The 19,427-nt window shown below is 41.3% G+C and overlaps 1 protein-coding gene across 2 annotated transcripts in view; it reads left to right on the top strand.

Annotated features, from left to right (window-relative positions):
• The window catches only part of Dnah9 (dynein axonemal heavy chain 9), a 369,830-nt gene that overhangs the window by 309,988 nt on the left and 40,415 nt on the right, over positions 1–19,427 (top strand). For both annotated transcript variants that reach the window (XM_045131009.1, XM_045131010.1), the window contains 3 exons: positions 1,148–1,341; positions 3,997–4,145; positions 18,529–18,656. In XM_045131009.1, coding sequence (XP_044986944.1) covers positions 1,148–1,341; positions 3,997–4,145; positions 18,529–18,656 — 471 coding nt within the window. The remainder of the gene's footprint in view (positions 1–1,147; positions 1,342–3,996; positions 4,146–18,528; positions 18,657–19,427) is intronic.

The following is a 19,427-nucleotide window of genomic DNA, read 5'->3' as shown; positions in this document are numbered from 1 at the left end:
GTGATGAGTGGGCTGTGGTGAAGTCTCCAGGACATAGACATGGCATGCATGGTACAAATTCCCTTTGGCATCAGAGGAAAGAGTGTCCAGATTTACTCCCCAGCTTTCCTAGATGTGAAGAATAGGAAGAAGATGGGATACAGCATAAGCTGTCAGCAATGAAACATCTAAAAATTCACTGTTAATGAAAAGTTCAGCTCTGTAAGCAGCCTTATTTGCTCACACAAGAGAAGAATCCCAGCCAGGAAAGAGTCAGGGAAAGCAGTGTCCTTAGGAGACAGTGGAAGGCTCAGTAAAGGTTAGGAATTTGGCCAGATATTTAGCAAGTGGTTGTGGCTGCAAGAATTCTTCCAATTCTGACCAGAATGGTCCATCAGCACTGCAAGGCATCTCATAGACCAATGCTTCAAATCCTTCCACATTCCTCCTGTAAATCAGACCCAAAGGGCCAAAGCCACACAGTCACGTTTCATCAACAACCCCACTTCTCAGAACCAATTTCACTCTTTAATTACTGGCACTAAGCAGCCTGTGGGAGGAAATGGATGGCAGGGGAAATGTGTCATGAACAGAGGCTGGACATCATCTCCTAGCCAACATCAGGTGGATAACAGCAGCAGGAGTATGTGCCAAACACTGACAAGGGCAAGCTGGCCATAGCACTCATAAGCCTACCCCAACATCACACCTCCTCCAGCAAGTCTCTAATTCCCTAATTTCCACCCGCTAGGGATCAAGCATTCAAAACACATGATTTTAGGAGGGACACCTAGCTCAAAGCACCACAAATTCTTTGACTTAAGTCTTGGGACTTCATGATCAAAATAACCATATTACCCCCTCCTTGCCTCCTCTTTCCATATAATAGCATGCGGTTGGATGTAGCTCAGTTTCTGCCATTAATAGCATCCTTAATATTCCACTTGCTAACCCTTGCATGGGACTGGGTATGTGTGCTAAGGATGAGCTGATGACTAATCTCCCTGCCCCTTGATATCTTCTGGAGGAAGACCAGAGACATTAGACCAGACATAAATGAGAGTGATTTGTGCATAGAATACCACTTGCCACTCAACTCCCAACACACTATAAACTACAGCTTTCTAGACAAACTGTATTTCAGAGCCAGGTTCTCTGAATTTCCCAGGCTCTTTCGTCACTGGAGCAGTTCTGCAATCTGGATCGGGACATTGAGGGATCTTCCAAGAGCTGGAAAAAGTTTGTGGAGTCAGAGTGTCCTGAAAAGGAGAAGTTCCCCCAGGAGTGGAAGAACAAGACAGCCCTGCAGCGTCTCTGTATGATGAGGGCCATGCGGCCTGACCGGATGACTTATGCCATGCGGTAGGGGCAGAGGATGGTGGGAGGTCTTAGGCAGACATGCAGCCAGGGTAGTCTTGGGAAAGACAGCCTAGCAAGGTTACACTCCAAGGCCATGTTCCTATACTGAGGAGTGTTTTTTACCAACACCCTAAAGCCCATGAGAGGACAGTTGCTATGTGTATGTCATCTATTTTTTTAATGTCTTAGCACAGTTTGGAAGAAGATGTTAATCAAATCAGCTTTGAAAATGATGCTGGTCACCTCTAAGATAAGGGAAGATGGTAGGATCTATGGAGGTTCCACCCTTATCACAAAAGAGGGAAACTGAGGTGTTTGTGGCTTAAAGGTAATAAGTGAATGACAGAAACATTGAGTTTCTCTTAGAAGTAGGAAGATCATCAGCTGAGTTTGTGTGAATGAAAGAGTGGTCGGATTAAATATTTGAAGAAAATGGAGAAGACTTGAAAAAGGGTCTATGAAAGAATAGGAGATGAGAATGTCCAGGGAAACCCAAATACTCCCACTAGCATTGGGGGCCTGCGTAGATAAGACCGCCTTCATAGTAGCCCCACACTTCACTATTACCCTTTTTTCTCCAGAAGCCCAGGTCTAGATTCAGAGTTACATTGATCCCAAACTCAAGTAGTTCAAATCAGTGTGTTGAAGGAAAAGGTAGGCAAAGGAGATGAAGATATTGGCAAAAAAAAAAAAAAGATTAGACGTCATAGGCCATGCAGCCTACAGGGGCAGGAAGCAGGTCAGTAGTTGCCTGAGAATTAACTGTGAAGGGTCCTGCTGATATGATGAGAACCTCTAACACTGGACTATGGTGAGGACTATACAACTGGCAACTTTATTAAGTGTCACTGGGTAGTGCACTTAAAATGAGTAAATCATATGGTGTGTTGATTATACCTCCTAAAATATTTTTGTTTGTTTGTTTTTTGTTGTTTGTTTGCAAGCAGAGAGAGATAGAAAGAAGAGAGGCAGAGAGAATGGGCACTCCAAGGCCCCAGGCCACACTGCAAATAACTCCAGATACATGTGCCACTTCGTGCGTCCAGCCTGACATGGGTACTGGGGAATCAAAACAAGGTTGTTAGGTTTTACAGACAAGCGCCCTAATTGTTGAGCCATCTCTCCAGCCCCTAAAATATTTTTAAGGAATTGTAAGACACAGAGTTACATTAGACATGCAAGAAGCAAATAAATAAAAATGTAGTGAGAATGTGGCACATACATCTGGAGTTTGTTTGCAGTGGCTGGAGGCCCTGGTGCACCCACACACTCTCTCTCTATGTCTCTGTGTCTGCTTCTTTCTCTCTTGTGCTCTCTTAAGTAAATAAATAAATAAATAAAAATTTTTAAATGTTTAAGAAAATGTTCTGAGAAAAGTATCAGAGGGGCCAAGATGCTGAAATTCCTGCATTCATATAGGCACCCATGCAGGCAAAGAACCAGTGAAGTGTATCACAATAACTAAGGATAAAAGGTTTGAATCAGAAAATGGCATGTTTCCACTTATGGTTTCAGACATAGAAGAGTTCCCAAGTAATAATAAGGTTGAACTTGTGCTGTGAACTAAGGCAGTTGAAAGGGGTAAGATTTGAAAATCACTTGAGCTGAAGTCACTTAGAATAGATTGTTCACATGAATGTTGATGTCCCCCAGGCTAGAGGAGAGAAAGCTGAGTGCCAAAGTGTGGGGTGAACAGTGAGACTGACCAACTCAGGCAGCAGACGATGCTGGTGTGCATGGCTGAGGGAAATGAGCCTCCATGGAGCCACCCAAATGGGGAAGGAATGGTTTGAAGACAACCACTGTTAGGGAGCACTGAGCATGGGAGAATGAGCCCAGCCAGGAAAGAGTCAGGGAAAGCAGTGTGCTCAGAGGAAGGTGGAAGGCTCAATGAAGGTTAGGAACTTGACGGACATTTAGCAAGTGGTTGTTGTTGGTAGAATTTGGCACAAAATGGGCTACTTTGGAAGAGGGTACTAAGAGGACTGGAATTTAAAAAAAAAAATCCCAGAAAATAAACATGAAAGAATTAAGTCCCATAGGGCCAAAAACCTTGGGCAGGGTGGCACATAGCACAGCAAGAATATAGAGTAGGGGGCTGGAGAGATGGCTTAGCGGTTAAGCGCTTGCCTGTGAAGCCTAAGGACCCTGGTTCGAGGCTCGGTTCCCCAGGTCCCACGTTAGCCAGATGCACAAGGAGGCACACGCATCTGGAGTTCGTTTGCAGAGGCTGGAAGCCCTGGCACGCCCATTCTCTCTCTCCCTCTATCTGTCTTTCTCTCTGTGTCTGTCGCTCTCAAATAAATAAATAAAATTTTAAAAAAAAGAATATAGAGTAGGGTGGATTTTGCTGCCCACAAGCACTCAGAGCGATTGTTTCTAACGTTCTCCTGAAGGATGACATGATGTGAGAGGACCTCAGGTCCTCAGAAGTCAGCAATGGCCTGGTTGGACAAAAGTTAGGATCCCTGGTCTAGCAGCACACAGCCCTGGGCTAACAGCCCAAACTGTGCTGACAGGTTGTAAAGTTGGAGCCAGTCCTAACTCTGTAACTGTCCAGCCTGTGACCTTGAGCATGTCTTGTCCATTTCTAGAGACCTTCCATTTCTCAAATGTTATGATCTAGAAGTTGAAGTGCACATGCATTTCTTTCTGCAGAGACTTTGTTGAAGAGAAGTTAGGAAGCAAATACGTAGTAGGAAGAGCACTTGATTTTGCATCCTCATTTGAAGAATCTGGACCAGCCACTCCCATGTTTTTTATCCTGTCTCCAGGGGTAGACCCACTGAAAGATGTGGAAAATCAAGGTGAGAAAAGCTTCTGCTTGGAGACCAGGCTGTACTATCTCTGATCCTTTTCATTGTTTAGGTCTCTTATCACCACCCTTCTCCACATTCACGGCTCACTAAGCCATACTAGACATTTGCAGGCCCTGGAGAAGTCTGGGTCATTGCTGAGGCAAGAGCACAGCACGGTGCACCATGGAGAAGAAGCACTCTGGAGGTACAAGGTAGAATACACCTGAGCAGTTCCAAGAGAGGGCCTTTTCCTTCCACCCCACCCTTCCCATCTCCCATACCATAGCCAAAGCAATCTTCTGAAATACAAGTATGGTCTTTCAAAGTCTCAACTCTTTAAAATGGCTTTCAAAGTACTCCATCCTCACCCTCCCCAACTGGATTCTCCAGCCTGTCTTCCATCATTAGCTTCCTGTTGCTGCTGTGGTCAAGGTACCACAGACTTGGAGGCTTGAAACAGCACAGCCCTTATCTTACAGAAGATATAAACGAGTCCTTTTCCTTTACAACAATCCTTATTATGACATTGGGCCCAACCAAATAATCCAGGATCATCTCTGAATCTCAGAGTCATTAATAGAGCCCAGTACTGGGGTCCTTTCTACCATGAAACATAACATATCGGTAGGTCCCAAAGATGAAGATGTGGACATTTTTAGAGGATCATCACTCTGCCCGCCACAGTGCTACTCTCCACTTTTCCAGTCTACACTTTGTTATTCAAGACCTCAGTCCTTTTCAGTCTCCCAAATATAGTATTTCTCCCCCAGCATCCCTTCCTGAACCTACTTTCTACTTGTCTACAGATACCAATGTCAATGCCTCCAGCTGCAGTAAACTTGACTATGTCTCCCAGGTACCTCCAAAGCACCCTATCTTTTTGAGCCACATCGTCATTGTCCAAGGACCCTCGTGTCCACTGATGAGTGAGCTTACCTTGGAAGTCAGGTGTCCTACTTAGCCACAGTATCTAGCTCCAAATACTATGCCGTTAGTGTTTCTAAGCCACAGTAAACATATTCATATGTACACAGTCATTCCTTGGTGTCTGTGGGGATTGGGTTCCCGGAGGGGTGGTATCCCACAGATACCAGAGTCATTGAGGCTCATATTTGTTATATAAAATGACACAGTATCTGTATATAACCATGCGCATTCTCCCAGTTATGTTATGCCTAGATTACGTAAAATGCCTAATGTATACAGATCATTGCTATATTTTTTCTTTCAGTATGAAGAATAAGGGCACAAAAAAGTCTGTACATACAAGTATGGACACAAAATTATTTGAAATATTTTTCAACCATGGTTGGTTGAATCCAAAGATACAAAACCCAAGGGTATGGAGGGCCAATTATTTAAGAAAATAATGAACAACATGGGATATTGTTTACAATCATGGAAGTTGTCAATAAAAAGTAACAATAATAATAATAATAATATTTTTTTAAAGAATGAACAAAATATTGAATAACTGGTCAAAACTATAAAAACTGCCCCTCCCAAAGTCAGTCCATGCTTGGAGAGAGCAAAGAGCTCGCCTGTCCCAGCAGGCCATCGAAGCCACATACCTATTCACCTCCTTTATCTAACCCCCTTCGAGTGATGCTGACCTCCAAGGAAAGCAGTTGTTACCATCTCTATCAAAAGCAGCTGCAACTGCTCATGAGCAACTTTAGATAGGCCTGCTTCCATTCCTGCATAAGAATGGACATAGGTTGGATCATTAGCTGCTCCTATGCCAGCAGTACACAATGAGGTCTAGTAGCCTCAGGGAGACAGAGGATAGAGAGAGTAGAAGACCAACAGATAGAGAATTCTACCAGCACAGCTATGAGGAGGTCATCAGCCATGCTGGGGTGAGACCTTTGGTGCTATGGCTGCTTTAGGATCTCATGCTGTGTAAGAAAACCCAATTGATTATCCAGAGTGAACTTTGATGTAATTAGACTTTAGTCTGCCATGGGTGTCCTGACTATTTGATGGTTTATCCCCAGAGAAGTTCACACTACACACACACACACACACACACACACACACATGCACACATGCACCAAGCCAGTATTCCTCTTGCCCTAAACCAACCAGGGCCAAGTACCAGACAAGCAAACACACTCTCTGTGCCCCACGCCCACAAAATTATTGAAATTGCCCTGTCCTCTCTTGTTTCCCATGGAAATCTTAATAAAGGTTATAGCCTAGGGTTTCATCTCTCCTTGCCACTTAACCAAAACCACAGTATCCCTGTGTAGCTCTGCATGACATGACTTCTGTTCTCCAGAAATCTAAGGAACAAATGTCTTCTTTCTGCGCCATTAGCTTCCCCCTTGTCACAAAGTTGCCCTAGAACTTAAAATCTGTCAGATTCACTAGTGCCCATGAAGACTCTCTTCTTTCTCCCAGTGTTTTAACAGCTTCATTAATGAGACCCTATCTCATAATAAGTTACTTTGTTTCTTACAAAACTTAGCTGGACATGATGATACATGCATCTTTAATTCCAGCTGCTAGGTAGACCAAGGCAGAAAGCTCAAAATTTTGAGGTCAGCCTGGGCTACATAAGAAGAGCCCCCCATCTCAAAATTAAAATAAAGTATACAATTCAAAGCATTTTAGTACATGCACAAGGCTATTCCACCAGCTCTACATTCAAATTTTAGACAAAATTTGTTTCCCCCCCCCAAAAAAAAAATCTATAGTATCCCATTTCCCCAACCCCAGCCAACTACTGCCTAACCTAAGGTCACAAAGATTTGCTTCCATTGTTTTCTCCTAAAGGATTTGATTTTAGCTATTACATTTAGGTCCATGGACTGTGTTGAGCGAATGTTGGCATGGAGTATGAATATGGGGTTCTTTGGCATGTAGCTATCAAGTTGTCCCAGTTGCAATTGTTAAAATGATTAGATTGTCTTAGAACTTGTCCAAATGAAATTGATCATAGAAGTAGGGACTTATTTTAGAAAATTAATCCCGTTCAATTGACCTGCTGGCTACATGCATGCCAGTATCAACACTGATATCGTACTTTTGTGGCAAAATTTTAAATCAATAAGTGTGAGTCCTCCAACATTTTCATTTCAAGATTACTTGGACTATTGCGGTCTGCTATATTTGCATAAAAATTTTTAACTAGTTTGACATGTTCTGTCAAAACTAAACAAAGACAGTTGAGATTTCAACACAGACTGCTATGATACTATTTAGACAAACTTGGGAAAGAGTGCCATTCAGCGCTCCAACACATGAACCTGGATTATCTTTCCATGTTGTTTTCTAACTTAACTTCCTTGGACAATATTGTATAGTTTGTAGTGCACAAATCTTGCACTTTTGTTAAATTCATTTCTCAGAATTTTTAAAATTTTTTAATCTATTGTAAATAAAATTATGTTAATTTCAGTTTCCTTGGTAGTGAAATTGCATATGCTAACTTCAGTGTAGAAAACTTGCTGAGCTTGCCAATTGGTTCCAGTGCTCTGATTTATGAGTTGCTAAAGATATTTTAGATACAAAACCATGTCCTCTGCAAATAGAGATAGTTGTTCGATCCATACACGGGGTCATCTTGAACATCACCTCCACCACCCAACATGTTGAGTCTCCTTCTAGCCCTTACATGCATGTTCCAAACCCATCAAATTGTCTCTATTTTCATTTGAATTCTGGCTGAATAACCATAATCTCACATGGATTATCAAAATGGCCTCCTAACTCATTTCTATTCCCCTCCACCACAACCCTAAGTCCTTGGCCATCTGCAACCAGAATCCCCTTGCTAAACCTCAGATCTGGACCAATCACACTACTTAAGACTTTTTAGTGGACTGTCAATATTCTAAATGCTAAGTCTAATACCATTTACATATAGATGTGGCCAGTGGGGACTGGCCTTTCTGCCCAGCCTTGGCTCTTACCTTCCCAAAGCTCACTCTTCTCCAGCCTCATAACCGTTTTAGATCCTCAAATTGTGGACCCTCCTGAACTAGGGCCTTTCAACAAATGGCTCCTTTCATGTGAAATGTTCTCAGCAATACCTACTCATCCTGCACACAACAGCCTCTCCTGACCCCTTCCTTGCAAACCATTTGGTTCCTCATTATTCAGCCTCATGGTCCTCTTAATATTTGCATTACACACTTAAGACAATTCTAATTTTAATCATCCTGTCATGAATTGAACTTAGGTTTACTTGCCTGCCTGCCACTAAGATCCTTAGGTTCAAGGACTGTATCATCTTGATCTTACCAGGGTTTCATAGTGAAATTAGCACAAAGAATATGCACAGTAAACATCTGTTGAATGAATTAATTAACAAGTGGATAACAACTTTGACCATGATGGTTGCTCTTTTCACTTTTATACACTTTTACATTCCTTCTGTCCACTGGAGTCTTTGTTTCAGATGGATAAATCCAGTTTCTTCATTTTCATTCACCATACTCCCTTTGAAAGATTTCATATACTCTGTTTATGAGCAATTTCCTACTGTCCTTAGCCAATTGACCTCCAACAATTCCATCATGTCATTTGAAGCATCCTGTCATCTCAGGCAGACTGACCCCTCCCTGATCTGTATTGGTTATTTGTCTCTGAATGCATTATCTCAGCCTGCCCTTGGCTGCCGCTTAATGCATACTTCCAGAGGCAATATCTCTGCTCATCAACTAGATCACTTAGGCACCTGTGCCTCTTTTGCTCCCTCTCTCCCTCCCTCTCTGACTTCTTGATGCTTTGATTTATTTTCTAATTCACCAATTTAGAGTACATTCTGGGGGCATAAATGTTTCCCATTTCTTAAATCTAATAAGTTTTTCTGATAAGCCTGTATTCTTAAGTTTGGAGCACACGTGATTCCATCATCCCACCCCACCCCAGCCCCAGGATTTTCAGTAAACTTACTGTTTCTTTGCTTTGTTGGTACCCTCTGTATATCTGATAGTTAGTTGTATTCCCATTTTTTACTCAAAAAGTTTGATATCCTTTCCCACTTTCAGGAATTTGTTTAGGTTCTTAATTCTATTACTCTTTTCTTTTGTTTTGCCTTGGCAGTTTTTAGCACTGGGTAGGGTTTTAAAACCCTGAAAGTCAGATGCAATACTAGTTCCCTTGCCTTCCTTCCCTTCCCCTGCCAAAATACACATGCCACTGACCAATGAAACTGTGAGGTCTAAGTAACTGAAGCCCACCATTCCTTGTCAAGGACTCTGTACTTCTCTAGTAATTTTGTACCACTCATATTCCTCTAGAATCTTCCATCCATTAAAGTGGTAGTGTGGCAGAGGGAGGAGAGTGAGAGGAGGGGATGGAAGAGGAGGAAGAAGGAATTCAATCAACTCTTCATGGTCTCTGAATTCTTCCACCCTTGCTGCTTTCCTTCTGGCGTTCTCCAATTAATCTCTTAACAGCACTTCAATGTTACCTTGCCTCTCTTCTTTTGCTGCTATCCTTGCAGATTTATTTTCACTTTTGCCTCATCTACTTCTCTCTTGTTTTGCATTCCCCGTGATGTCTTCCTACCCCCTCAGGTTACTGCGAAGATTAAAATGAAATCTCATATGTGAAATGTCTTTGAAAAGTTGAAAGTACACCACCTTGAGCAGCATCATGATGACGAAGCCATTTCTGTTCTCCGAGGTGGCTCAGCACGCTCCTTCCTTCTCATGCTCTGTCACGTCTTTTCAAAGCCAGCTTCATCTTCTGCCCGCCCTGCTGCCACCCTCACACAGGCATCTTCTCCGGTCTTTCTTTCACTCATTTGTACTATGGTTTTGCTTCTTTCTTTGTTTAAGTACCTGGCTTTGACAAAATGAATTCTGTTATTTCTATTCTGTGATCAGAAAGAAACTATTCATCCTTTGGCTTCTATTGCCTCCTTTTCCTCTTTCCAGTGTGCTGGTTAGAACCATAAACTCACATAGATCTGTGTGGGCTTTGACCAGGTATGTTCAAAGAATCAAATTTCACTCAGTGCCTTTACACCCATATTACCACTATTTTGCTTTGACTTTCTTTTCACTCTTTCCAGCCCACTCTCTTTCCTAATGACTCGGGCAAGTCTATTCTCCAGGCAGCATCAGGATTGATGGAGTATTGTTCTGTGTGATGAGAGAACTCACTTGTTTTAGAGCCAGTGAGCGGGGAGAATAAAGATAGAAAAAGAGAAGGAATTTAGAGATACAATGGCAGCAGATTGAAGGAGCTCCTGCCAGAAGAGACATAGGTTTTTCTCAGGGAAGGAAAGAGTAAAGTCATTTTCTGAGAGCAAGGAGAGTATAGTCTGTCTCTTAGGAGGCCTGAAGACAGAGGGACAGGAATACACAGCCAACTTCTGGGCACACGGAAATAACTCTCAATAGCATGAAGGCTGAGAGCCATGAACTGGTCATGGTGCCAATTCACCAAAAGCATTGATTAATTTTGCTTTTGTTTGATTTAGAGATTAAGTTTCTAAAAGTTCCATAATAAAGACGTAGAAGGGAGCAGTGGAGTTTAGAATTTTATAAGATCATTGTCCAAATTCAGCTTTCTTAGATCCAAGATAAACTAAGACAAGAGGGTAAGGGTGAAGAATAGACAAACAAGGATAGAGCAGCTTCAACATTCCATGAAAGCAGAGAAGTATGTGATGAGGATAGAGGATCCTGAGCATTCCATGGAAGCAAAGGAGTATGTGATGAGGTTAGGGTAGTGTGGTGGTTTGATTCAGGTGTCCCCCACAAACTTAGGAATACATTCCCAGCTGATGGAGATTTGGGGATTAACACCTCCTGGACTTAGTGTGTTGTTGGGGGCGGGCTACTGGCTATTATAGCCAGTGTCCTCTTGCCAGGGTTTGCCATACTCTCCTGTTCCTATTGTCCAAGTGATGTTGGCCAGGAACTGATGTCCACCCTCTGTTCATGCCATCATTTTCCCTGCCATCCTGGAGTATCCCCTCAAGTCTGTAAGCCAAAATAAGCCCTCTTTTCCCAACAGCTGTTCTTGGTTGGGTGATTTCTGCCAGCAATGTGAACCTGACTCCAACAGGTAGCCTGAGCATTCCTCAGAAGCAGAGGAGTATGTTGAGTGGGATGAAGAGAGTGATCACCTGGTGAACAGGCTTTAACAATCATGAATGGATATGCAAGAACAATAGTTCAGTCATGGGGCACTGTTCAGCAGTGAGAAAGCATCAGGTGCAGCCTCTGGGACACAATGGAATGGAGATGAGGAAGAGCAGGAAGCATTAAGCAGGGTGTTGCCAAGAACAATAGCATTCAAGTGTACCAGGATAATGATGGGACATGGACCAAGTTCCAAAGCTCCCCATAATAGCAGTCTAGTCCTGGAAGTGGTTAAAGAAAGGGACACAAAAGACAGTAAACAAAGCTTTAGAGCATGTGTGCTAAAATAGGAAGAGTTTTAAATGAGGGTGGAGAAGAAAGTGCCTGCAAGTAGCCAGAGAACCCTGGAGAACTGTTGCCCTTTCCACTGAGCCCCACAGGTGCGTGAACTAGAGAGAGCCACAGCAGCCACAGGGACCTCACAGAGGCTAGAGGCAGATGAAGCACACTGTGAGAGCTTGAATAGGGTTGTAGGTGACATGGCCATCTAGAAAGGTGGACAGAAAGAAGGAAATAGTAGGGTGACGACATAGAGGCCATGGCACAAAGCAGTATGAAGGTGACCCCCATGAGAACATCACTGCCTAAGAGAACTTACTCACCACCTAGAAAGTGTCTAAGATCCTCCATGTTCATGTAGAAGAATGCTGCAAGTTCACCTCACACACCAGGAGGCTCATGTGTAATGCAGTCATAAGTGGTTATCCATTGTCCCCTTCCCAATATTTGCAAGATCTATTTCTCCTTTGTCAGCCTGAACTAATGCAGATGAATCCTTGCTGGCTCTGCAGTGTAAGATTTGCACCCCTCCCCCAACCTCTCCAGTCTGTACTTTCCAAACTAATCTTTATTTAACACCTTTCCCCTATATCCTTCTCTTGCGAATAAAGGAAATAAATGGGCTCTTTTGTGAGCAAAAACGTCACAGGCGCCATCTAATAATCCCAGCACCTTTTATCCTGGTGTTTTCTCTGGAATTAGTTGTTTATCTCCCCCATTCTAAAGCTGACATCAAATGTACTGCCAGCTAGGATTTATAGAGTTTAATAAAGGTTTTTCTTGGGTTCATCTCGGTTGAATCTATAATAACTATTTCTCAATACAAAAATTATCATCTTCCTTGTGCACAGCTGAAGAGATTCCATACGTTTTCTCTTTGGTATTTAAAAGAAATATCCAATATTAACAGTTTTCTTTTCCAAGCCTTTCTTGCACTAGTATCAACTTGCATCTTCAATTTAATTTATTCTGAAAGCAAATTTGAGTACCAATTTTTACTCTTTTTCTCTTTTGTAACTTCTCTTTTTTCACATCTACTTTGCCTTCCTAGAAGAAAGTGCTTGATGATTTTTTCATGGTATTGCACAGTTTTATGATACTTTTATATAAAGAATGATATGTAGCTTCTAAAAAAACTTTAAACCTATTGGTTTGGGCTAACAGCTAATATGTAAACAAAACTAGTCCTGTTTTGTGTTCAGTGTTCGTTGAGCCTAGAGAGTGACTCCTGGGTATTGACCTTGCTCCCATGGTGTGGCTCTGATACGATTTGTTACCATTGGAATTCCTTTGTTTCGTGTTCCACTAGCAATACAACACAACATTCACACCTATGCAGCCTAGCCTTGTTCTTGCTTGCTTCTCTCCACTTTAATTTCTACAAGATAATTGACTTAAAGTTTTCTATTTTATGAACAATGAAGGAATAGGAAGTGGAAAGATCAGAAGCCAGGATGAACTGAATCCTGTCCCTACTGACCACACCTCCCCAAAATGTTCCAGAAAAGACTTGACATACACGCAGAGAACTAAGCCAGCCAGTGGGGCCACATCCTCATGCTGACTCTACAACCCTTTCTACATGAGCGCTCCCGAGCATGGACCAATGTTCAGTCTCTGGGAGGGAACCATGTAGGAGAGCACCAACACCCCAAAGTAAACTTGGGGATTACCTAAGAAAGTGAGGGTAAAGTGTCTTGAATATGGAAATATGTTTGCTTTTATCTTGGATAAAAACTGACTGAGGGGCTGGAGATATGGCTTAGTGGTAAAGGCACTAGCTTGCAAAGCGTAAGGACCCAGGTTTGATTCCCCACATTAGCCTCTCTCTCTCTCTCTCTCTCTCTCTCTCTCTCTCTCTGTTTCTCTCTTAAATAAGTAAATAAAATATTTGTAATGTTTATTATTATTATTATTATTTTTGTATGCATACATCATGTGTTGGTACCCTCTTTTCTCTTGCCCTGGCCCACTCCATTGGGAACACTCCTCAGTGGGGTTGCAGGTATTTTCCCATAGGGTTGTGGGTTATGCATTGTGGGAGCAGCAGTCAGTTATTTTTTGAGGAGCAAGAATGCTTCTGGGCATGATGTTTCTGCCTGTGGCTCTTACCATCTTTCTGCCCCCTCTTCTGCAAAATTCCATGAGCTGTGGTGGGTGAGTTTTAAGTCTACTTCAGTGTTGAGTACACTCAGGGTCTGTCTACTACACCCTGGTGCTGATTATCAGGAACAGCATAGAAGCAGCACTCTTTCTCACCTCCCCATTGCTCTGTGGTTTCAGCTGTGGCTTGGCTGAAGTGCGAGGGATCGTTTATCTCCTCCAGTCTCACTACCTTCTGAAAAAGAAGAACAGATTCTCCAGTGAAGAATGAGTCAGCATAGTTTAAATGGGATAAGCATTATTAATTTAGAGAGAATTTGATGCATGTAACCCCTCTTTTAGACAAAGAGTAGAGAAAGCTTGACACTGGAGAGCATAATCTTTGTCTCCATAGGATTCTGATCTGGCTTCCAATTACAGATACGGGTTTCTTTACACTAAGTAGATCTCTTAGCCAATCAGACAGCTACTGGTTACCCACTACGGCTGTGTGGCACTATACGTGTACATCCTGTCAGGGTGATTGCTTTTCAGTAGCTTAGACCTCTGGTTGCTCAGACCATTATTGGCCATTTTCCCCCAGTAGCTCACGTAGCACTTTCTAGCACTAGACAGACTACCTGGCTGGGGAATGGATTTCTTCTGAATTTCAGCCAGGTCTCTCCATGCTCTGTATCAGCAGCACATGATGTCTTCAGACATAGGATATAAGCTTTTGCCTCAGGCAGGTAATCAAGTGCTTTGACAGAAAGCTGTCTTGATATGGGGACCTCGTAGGCCTCTCCGATCAACAGTTTAATATGGGTATCAACCAATCTCTAGTACTGGGAGTTACGAGTCAAAGACAGAAAAAAAATTTCTTTTAAACTTAGGCTTCATCCCACCCTCTCCAGGGCCCTACTTTTCAGGTACTCCCCCCTTCTCCTTTTGAGGGTTATATCTTTTAGTCAGTCTATCTCCAAGGATAAAGGTTTCTATGGTATCAGCTCATTTTGGGTTTAATTTTGTGTTTGTCCCCCCCACCCAGTCTCCTCTGCCCAAACACTTCCATCCCTATTGTTTGGGCCTTGAGTTGCCCATCAGGGATGACAACTTGAGCAGATCCAGGTAAGGAACCACAGATAAGGGACATCATGCAGCATTTACCTTTCTGTGACTGTGTGAGTTTGCTGTGCTGTGTGAGTCCAAGTCAGTCCATTTTTCTACAAATTGCATTGTATCACTTTTTTCTTATTGCTGAGTAGAATTCCATTGTGTAAATGTACAACTTCGTTATCCATTCATCCAATGATAGGCATCTGGGTTGATTCCAGTTCTTAGCTATAATGAATTGAGCAGCTATAAACATGGTTGAGCAGATGTCTCTGTATTGATGCATAGAGCATTTAGATAAATGCCCAGTAAGGGAATAACTGGATTTATTGGTAGCTCTATGTTCGTCCTTTTCATGAATCTCCAAACTGAGTTCTATAGAAGTTGTACAAGTTTACATTCCCACCAACAGTGGATAAGGGTTCCTCTTTCCCCACATCTTCACCAACATTTGTCATTGTTAAATTTTTTAATGCAGTGAGGTAGAATCTCATGGTTGTTTTAATTTGTATTTCCCTAATGGTTAGGGATGTTGAACATTTTTTTAACATTTAAGGAGAATCTTTATTATCTTATGCCAACACACCAATTGGGTATACACAGGATTAAAATCAGATGCATCATGGGAAAGGACATAGGCAGCAAGGAAAAAAAAGCTCACTGCTTTTGGACAATCTGGCAAATATGTATTTACTCTTATATAGATTAAAATATATATGACATGAAAGTAGAAGGAAGCTTATTTAAGATAAGGGGGCAGAGGGTTGAAAGGGTAGTATGGGATGAATGTAATCCAAATACATTACAAACACACATGAAAATGTCACCATGAAATCCAGTATTTTGTAGTAAATACATAGTAATAAAAAGAGTAAATATACTCAATACCACTTAAAAATGATTAAGATGCCAAATTTTATGTCATATATATATATATATATATATATATATATATATGCAGTATCATAATTAAAGAAGGATAAAAACAAAGAAGTCTGTGCTGGGATTAAAGGTGTGTACCACCACGCCTGGCTAATTTAGGTGTTTTGAGTGCTAGCTTCCCAGTTTGTGAAGATTTGGGAATGAGCATCTCCTGGAAGCACTGTATTGGTAGTGGTAGGCTTATGGGTATTATGGTCTGTTTCTTTTTGGCACACTCCCCTGTTGCTGTTGTCTACCTGATGTTGGATGTCCACCCTCTGCTTATGCCAGTTTTCCCTGCCATCATGGAACTTTTTTTTTTTTTTTTGAGGTAGGGTCTCACTCTAGCTTAGGCTGACCTGGAATTCACTCTGTAGTCTCAGAGTGGCCTCAAACTCAAGGCGATCCTCCTACCTCTGCCTCCCAAGTACTTGGATTAAAGACATGCACCAACACGCCTAGCTGAACATTTTCTTTTTTAAAAAAATATTTTAGCCAGACGTGGTGGCACATGCCTTTAATCCTAGCACTTGGGAGGCAGAGGTAGGAGGATCACCATGAGTTTGAGGCCACCCTGAGACTACATAGTGAGTTCTAGGTCAGCCTGAGCTAGCATGAGACTCTACCTCCGAAAACCAAATATGTATGTTATATATATATTTCTATAAATCCGGGAGTGGTGGCACATGCCTTTAATCCCAGCACTTGGGAGGCAGAGGTAGGAGGATCACCATGAGTTCAACGCCACCCTGGGAATACAAAGTGAATTCTAGTTCAGTCTGGGCTAGAGTGAGACCCTACCTCAAAAAAGAAAAATACAATAATTATTTATTTACTTATTTATTTGAGAGAGAGAGAAAGTCAGATAGAGAGAAAACAGAGAATGGGCACACCAAGGCCTCTAACCACTGCAAACAAACTCTAGGCACATGTGCTCCCTTGTGCATCTGGCTTATGTGAATCCTGGGGGATTGAACCAGGGTCCTTAGGCTTCGCAGCCAAGTGCCTTAATCACTAAGCCATTTCCCCATCTGTGGTGAACATTTTCCTAATTGTATGTTAGTCATTTGTAATTCTTCCTCTGAGAACTACCTATTTAGTTTTCTACCCCATTTTTGGAATGGGTTGTTTGATTTTTTTATTGTTTAGTTTTTGAGTCCTTTGTAGATTCTAGATATTAGTCTTCAGTCGGTGGTATAGCTGGCTAAGATTTTCTCCCATACAGTGGGTAATCTGTTGGCTCTGCTTATGGTGTGTTTGTCTATAGGCTTCATCCCAGGGAATGCAGGAATGGTTCAATATATGGAAATCAAACAACATAATATACCACATAAATAAACTAAACCATAAGAACCACATGATTATCTCAATTGATGCAGAGAAAGCCTTTGATAAAATACAACACCATGATCAAAATGCTGGAAACAATAGGCATGGAGGATTTATATCTCAATGCAATAAAGGCTGTATATAAAGCACCCAAAGCCCAAATAATATTTAATGAGGAAATATCCAAGGAGTTCTCATTGAGATCGGGAACAAGACAGGGTGCTCAGTCTCACCACTGATCTTCAACATAGTACTAGAAGTACTAGCCCAAGCAATAAGACAGGAGAAAGAAATAAAAGAAACTCAAATTGGAAAGGAAGAAGGCAAGTTAGCCCTATTTGCAGATGACATGATCCTGTACATAAGTGACCTAAAAGTCTCCATCTCAAAACTTCTAAAGGTGATTAATTCCTTCAGCAAAGTGGCAGGATACAAAATCAGTGCACAAAAATCAGTAGCCTTTCTATATGCAAAGGACAAACATACAGAGAAAGAAATCAGTAAGGCTGTCTCATTTTCAATAGCAACAAAAAGAAATTAAATACCTTGGACTAACACTAAACAATGATGTAAAAGACCTAGATAATGAAAACATTTAAAAAAAAAAAACTCAAGAAAGAAGCTGAGGAGGGCTTCAGAAGATGGAAAGACTTCCCACGCTCCTGGATAGGTAGAATTAATACTGTGAAAATGGCAATTTTACTAAAAGTAATACACAGATTTAATGCAATACCAATAACATCATTCTTTACAAAGATACAAAAAGTAATCTCAAAATTCATATGGAATGGCAGCAGGCCTCAGATATCCAAACATAACCTCAGCAAGGAAAAAAAAAGCACTTCTGGAGGTATCATCATACCTGATCTAAAGCTATATTATAAGGCCATAGTGACAAAAACTGCATGGCATTGGCATAAGAACAGGAACATAGGCCAATGAAACAGAATTGAAGACTCAGACCTTAAGTCAAGTAACTATAGCTACTTAATCTTTGACAAAGGTCCCAATAATGTAGACTGGAGAAAAGACAGCATCTTCAACAAATGGTGTTGGACAAATTGGATGATCATATGTAGGAAAATGAAACTAGACCCACTCATCTCTCCATATACAAAAATCAAGTCCAAATGGATTAAAGACCTCAATATAAGACTTGAAACTCTTCTTCTACTGGAAGAAAGCATAGGAGGCACTCTTCATGATATAGGGGTGGTGAAAGACTTCCTGAACAAAACCCCAGTAGCCCAGGAAATTAAATAATCACTCAACCAATGGGATCTCATGAAATAAAATATTTTTTTAAAAAATGACTGAGGCCTTCATGACACCACAGAACATCCCATAAACCCACTGAGTAGGGCTCCAGGGAAATAGGAAGAAGGGAAAGGGAATATATATATATATGTCTCTGAAGGATGTAGAAAAGATGAAGCATGGGGATGGGGTCACATGTGCCCAGGTTTCAGGGATGATATTGGAGTTTGTGTTTCCTTTGAATATTAAATAACACAGATTATTAGACTCAAGAAATAATAATAACAACTCCATACTCTCTTTAGGAAAAAAACTTGGATATACCTTTAACAATCGAAACTTCCACAATGTGTCTTTGGGGCAAGGACAGGAGGTAGTGGCTGAGGCTGCACTGGACCTGGCTTCCAAGAAAGGACACTGGGTTATTCTGCAGGTATGGCCAGCCCTTCTGCCTTGATGTGAGTCCATCATTTTTTTCACTTATGTTTGTTTATTTAGCATACTATTTTCAAGGTTCATTAGTGTTATAATATGCATCAGAACTCCATTCCTTTATGAGTGAATAATATTCCACTGGCTATATTTCATATTTTGTTTGTTCTTTCCTCTGTTATTATACATTTAGTTTGTTCTATCTTTTGACTATTATCAATAATGCTGATTTCAATGCTTGGGTATACATCTAGAAAAGAGATTTCCAAATCATATGGTAGTTCTATGATTAGCTTCTGAAGCCCACCAACCTACGTTTCTTAGTTGCCTTACCATTTTTTACACTTCCTCCAGCAATGTATGAAGGTTTTAATTTCTCCACATCTTTTCCAACACCATCTTCATAGGTGTTGACATTGTAATGGTTTCTCATTGTTGAAAATGTTTTAATGAGAAAAAACTGTTAACATTTTTTTCATATTTAATTTGAATCTTTTTTTCTTTTATAATATTTTATATTTATTTATTTATCTGAGAGAGGGAGAAAGAGGCAGAGCAAGAGAATGGGCATGCCAGGGCATCTAGCCACAGCAAACAAACTCCAAAAAAATGTGCCACCTTGTGCATCTGGCTTATATAGATCCTGGGGAATCGATCTTGGTTCCTTTGGCTTTGCAGGCAACAACCTTAATCACTAAGCCATCTTTCCAGCCCTCCTTTTGGTTTTTTTTCTTTGCTTTTCTTTTCTTTTTTATTAAGTGGAAACTTTAGA

The sequence above is a fragment of the Jaculus jaculus genome, chromosome 12, assembly GCF_020740685.1.
Source record: "Jaculus jaculus isolate mJacJac1 chromosome 12, mJacJac1.mat.Y.cur, whole genome shotgun sequence".
NCBI lineage: Eukaryota > Metazoa > Chordata > Mammalia > Rodentia > Dipodidae > Jaculus > Jaculus jaculus.
The sequence above is the reverse complement of the archived record's forward strand: the minus strand, read 5'-3'. Positions and strand labels throughout refer to the sequence as shown.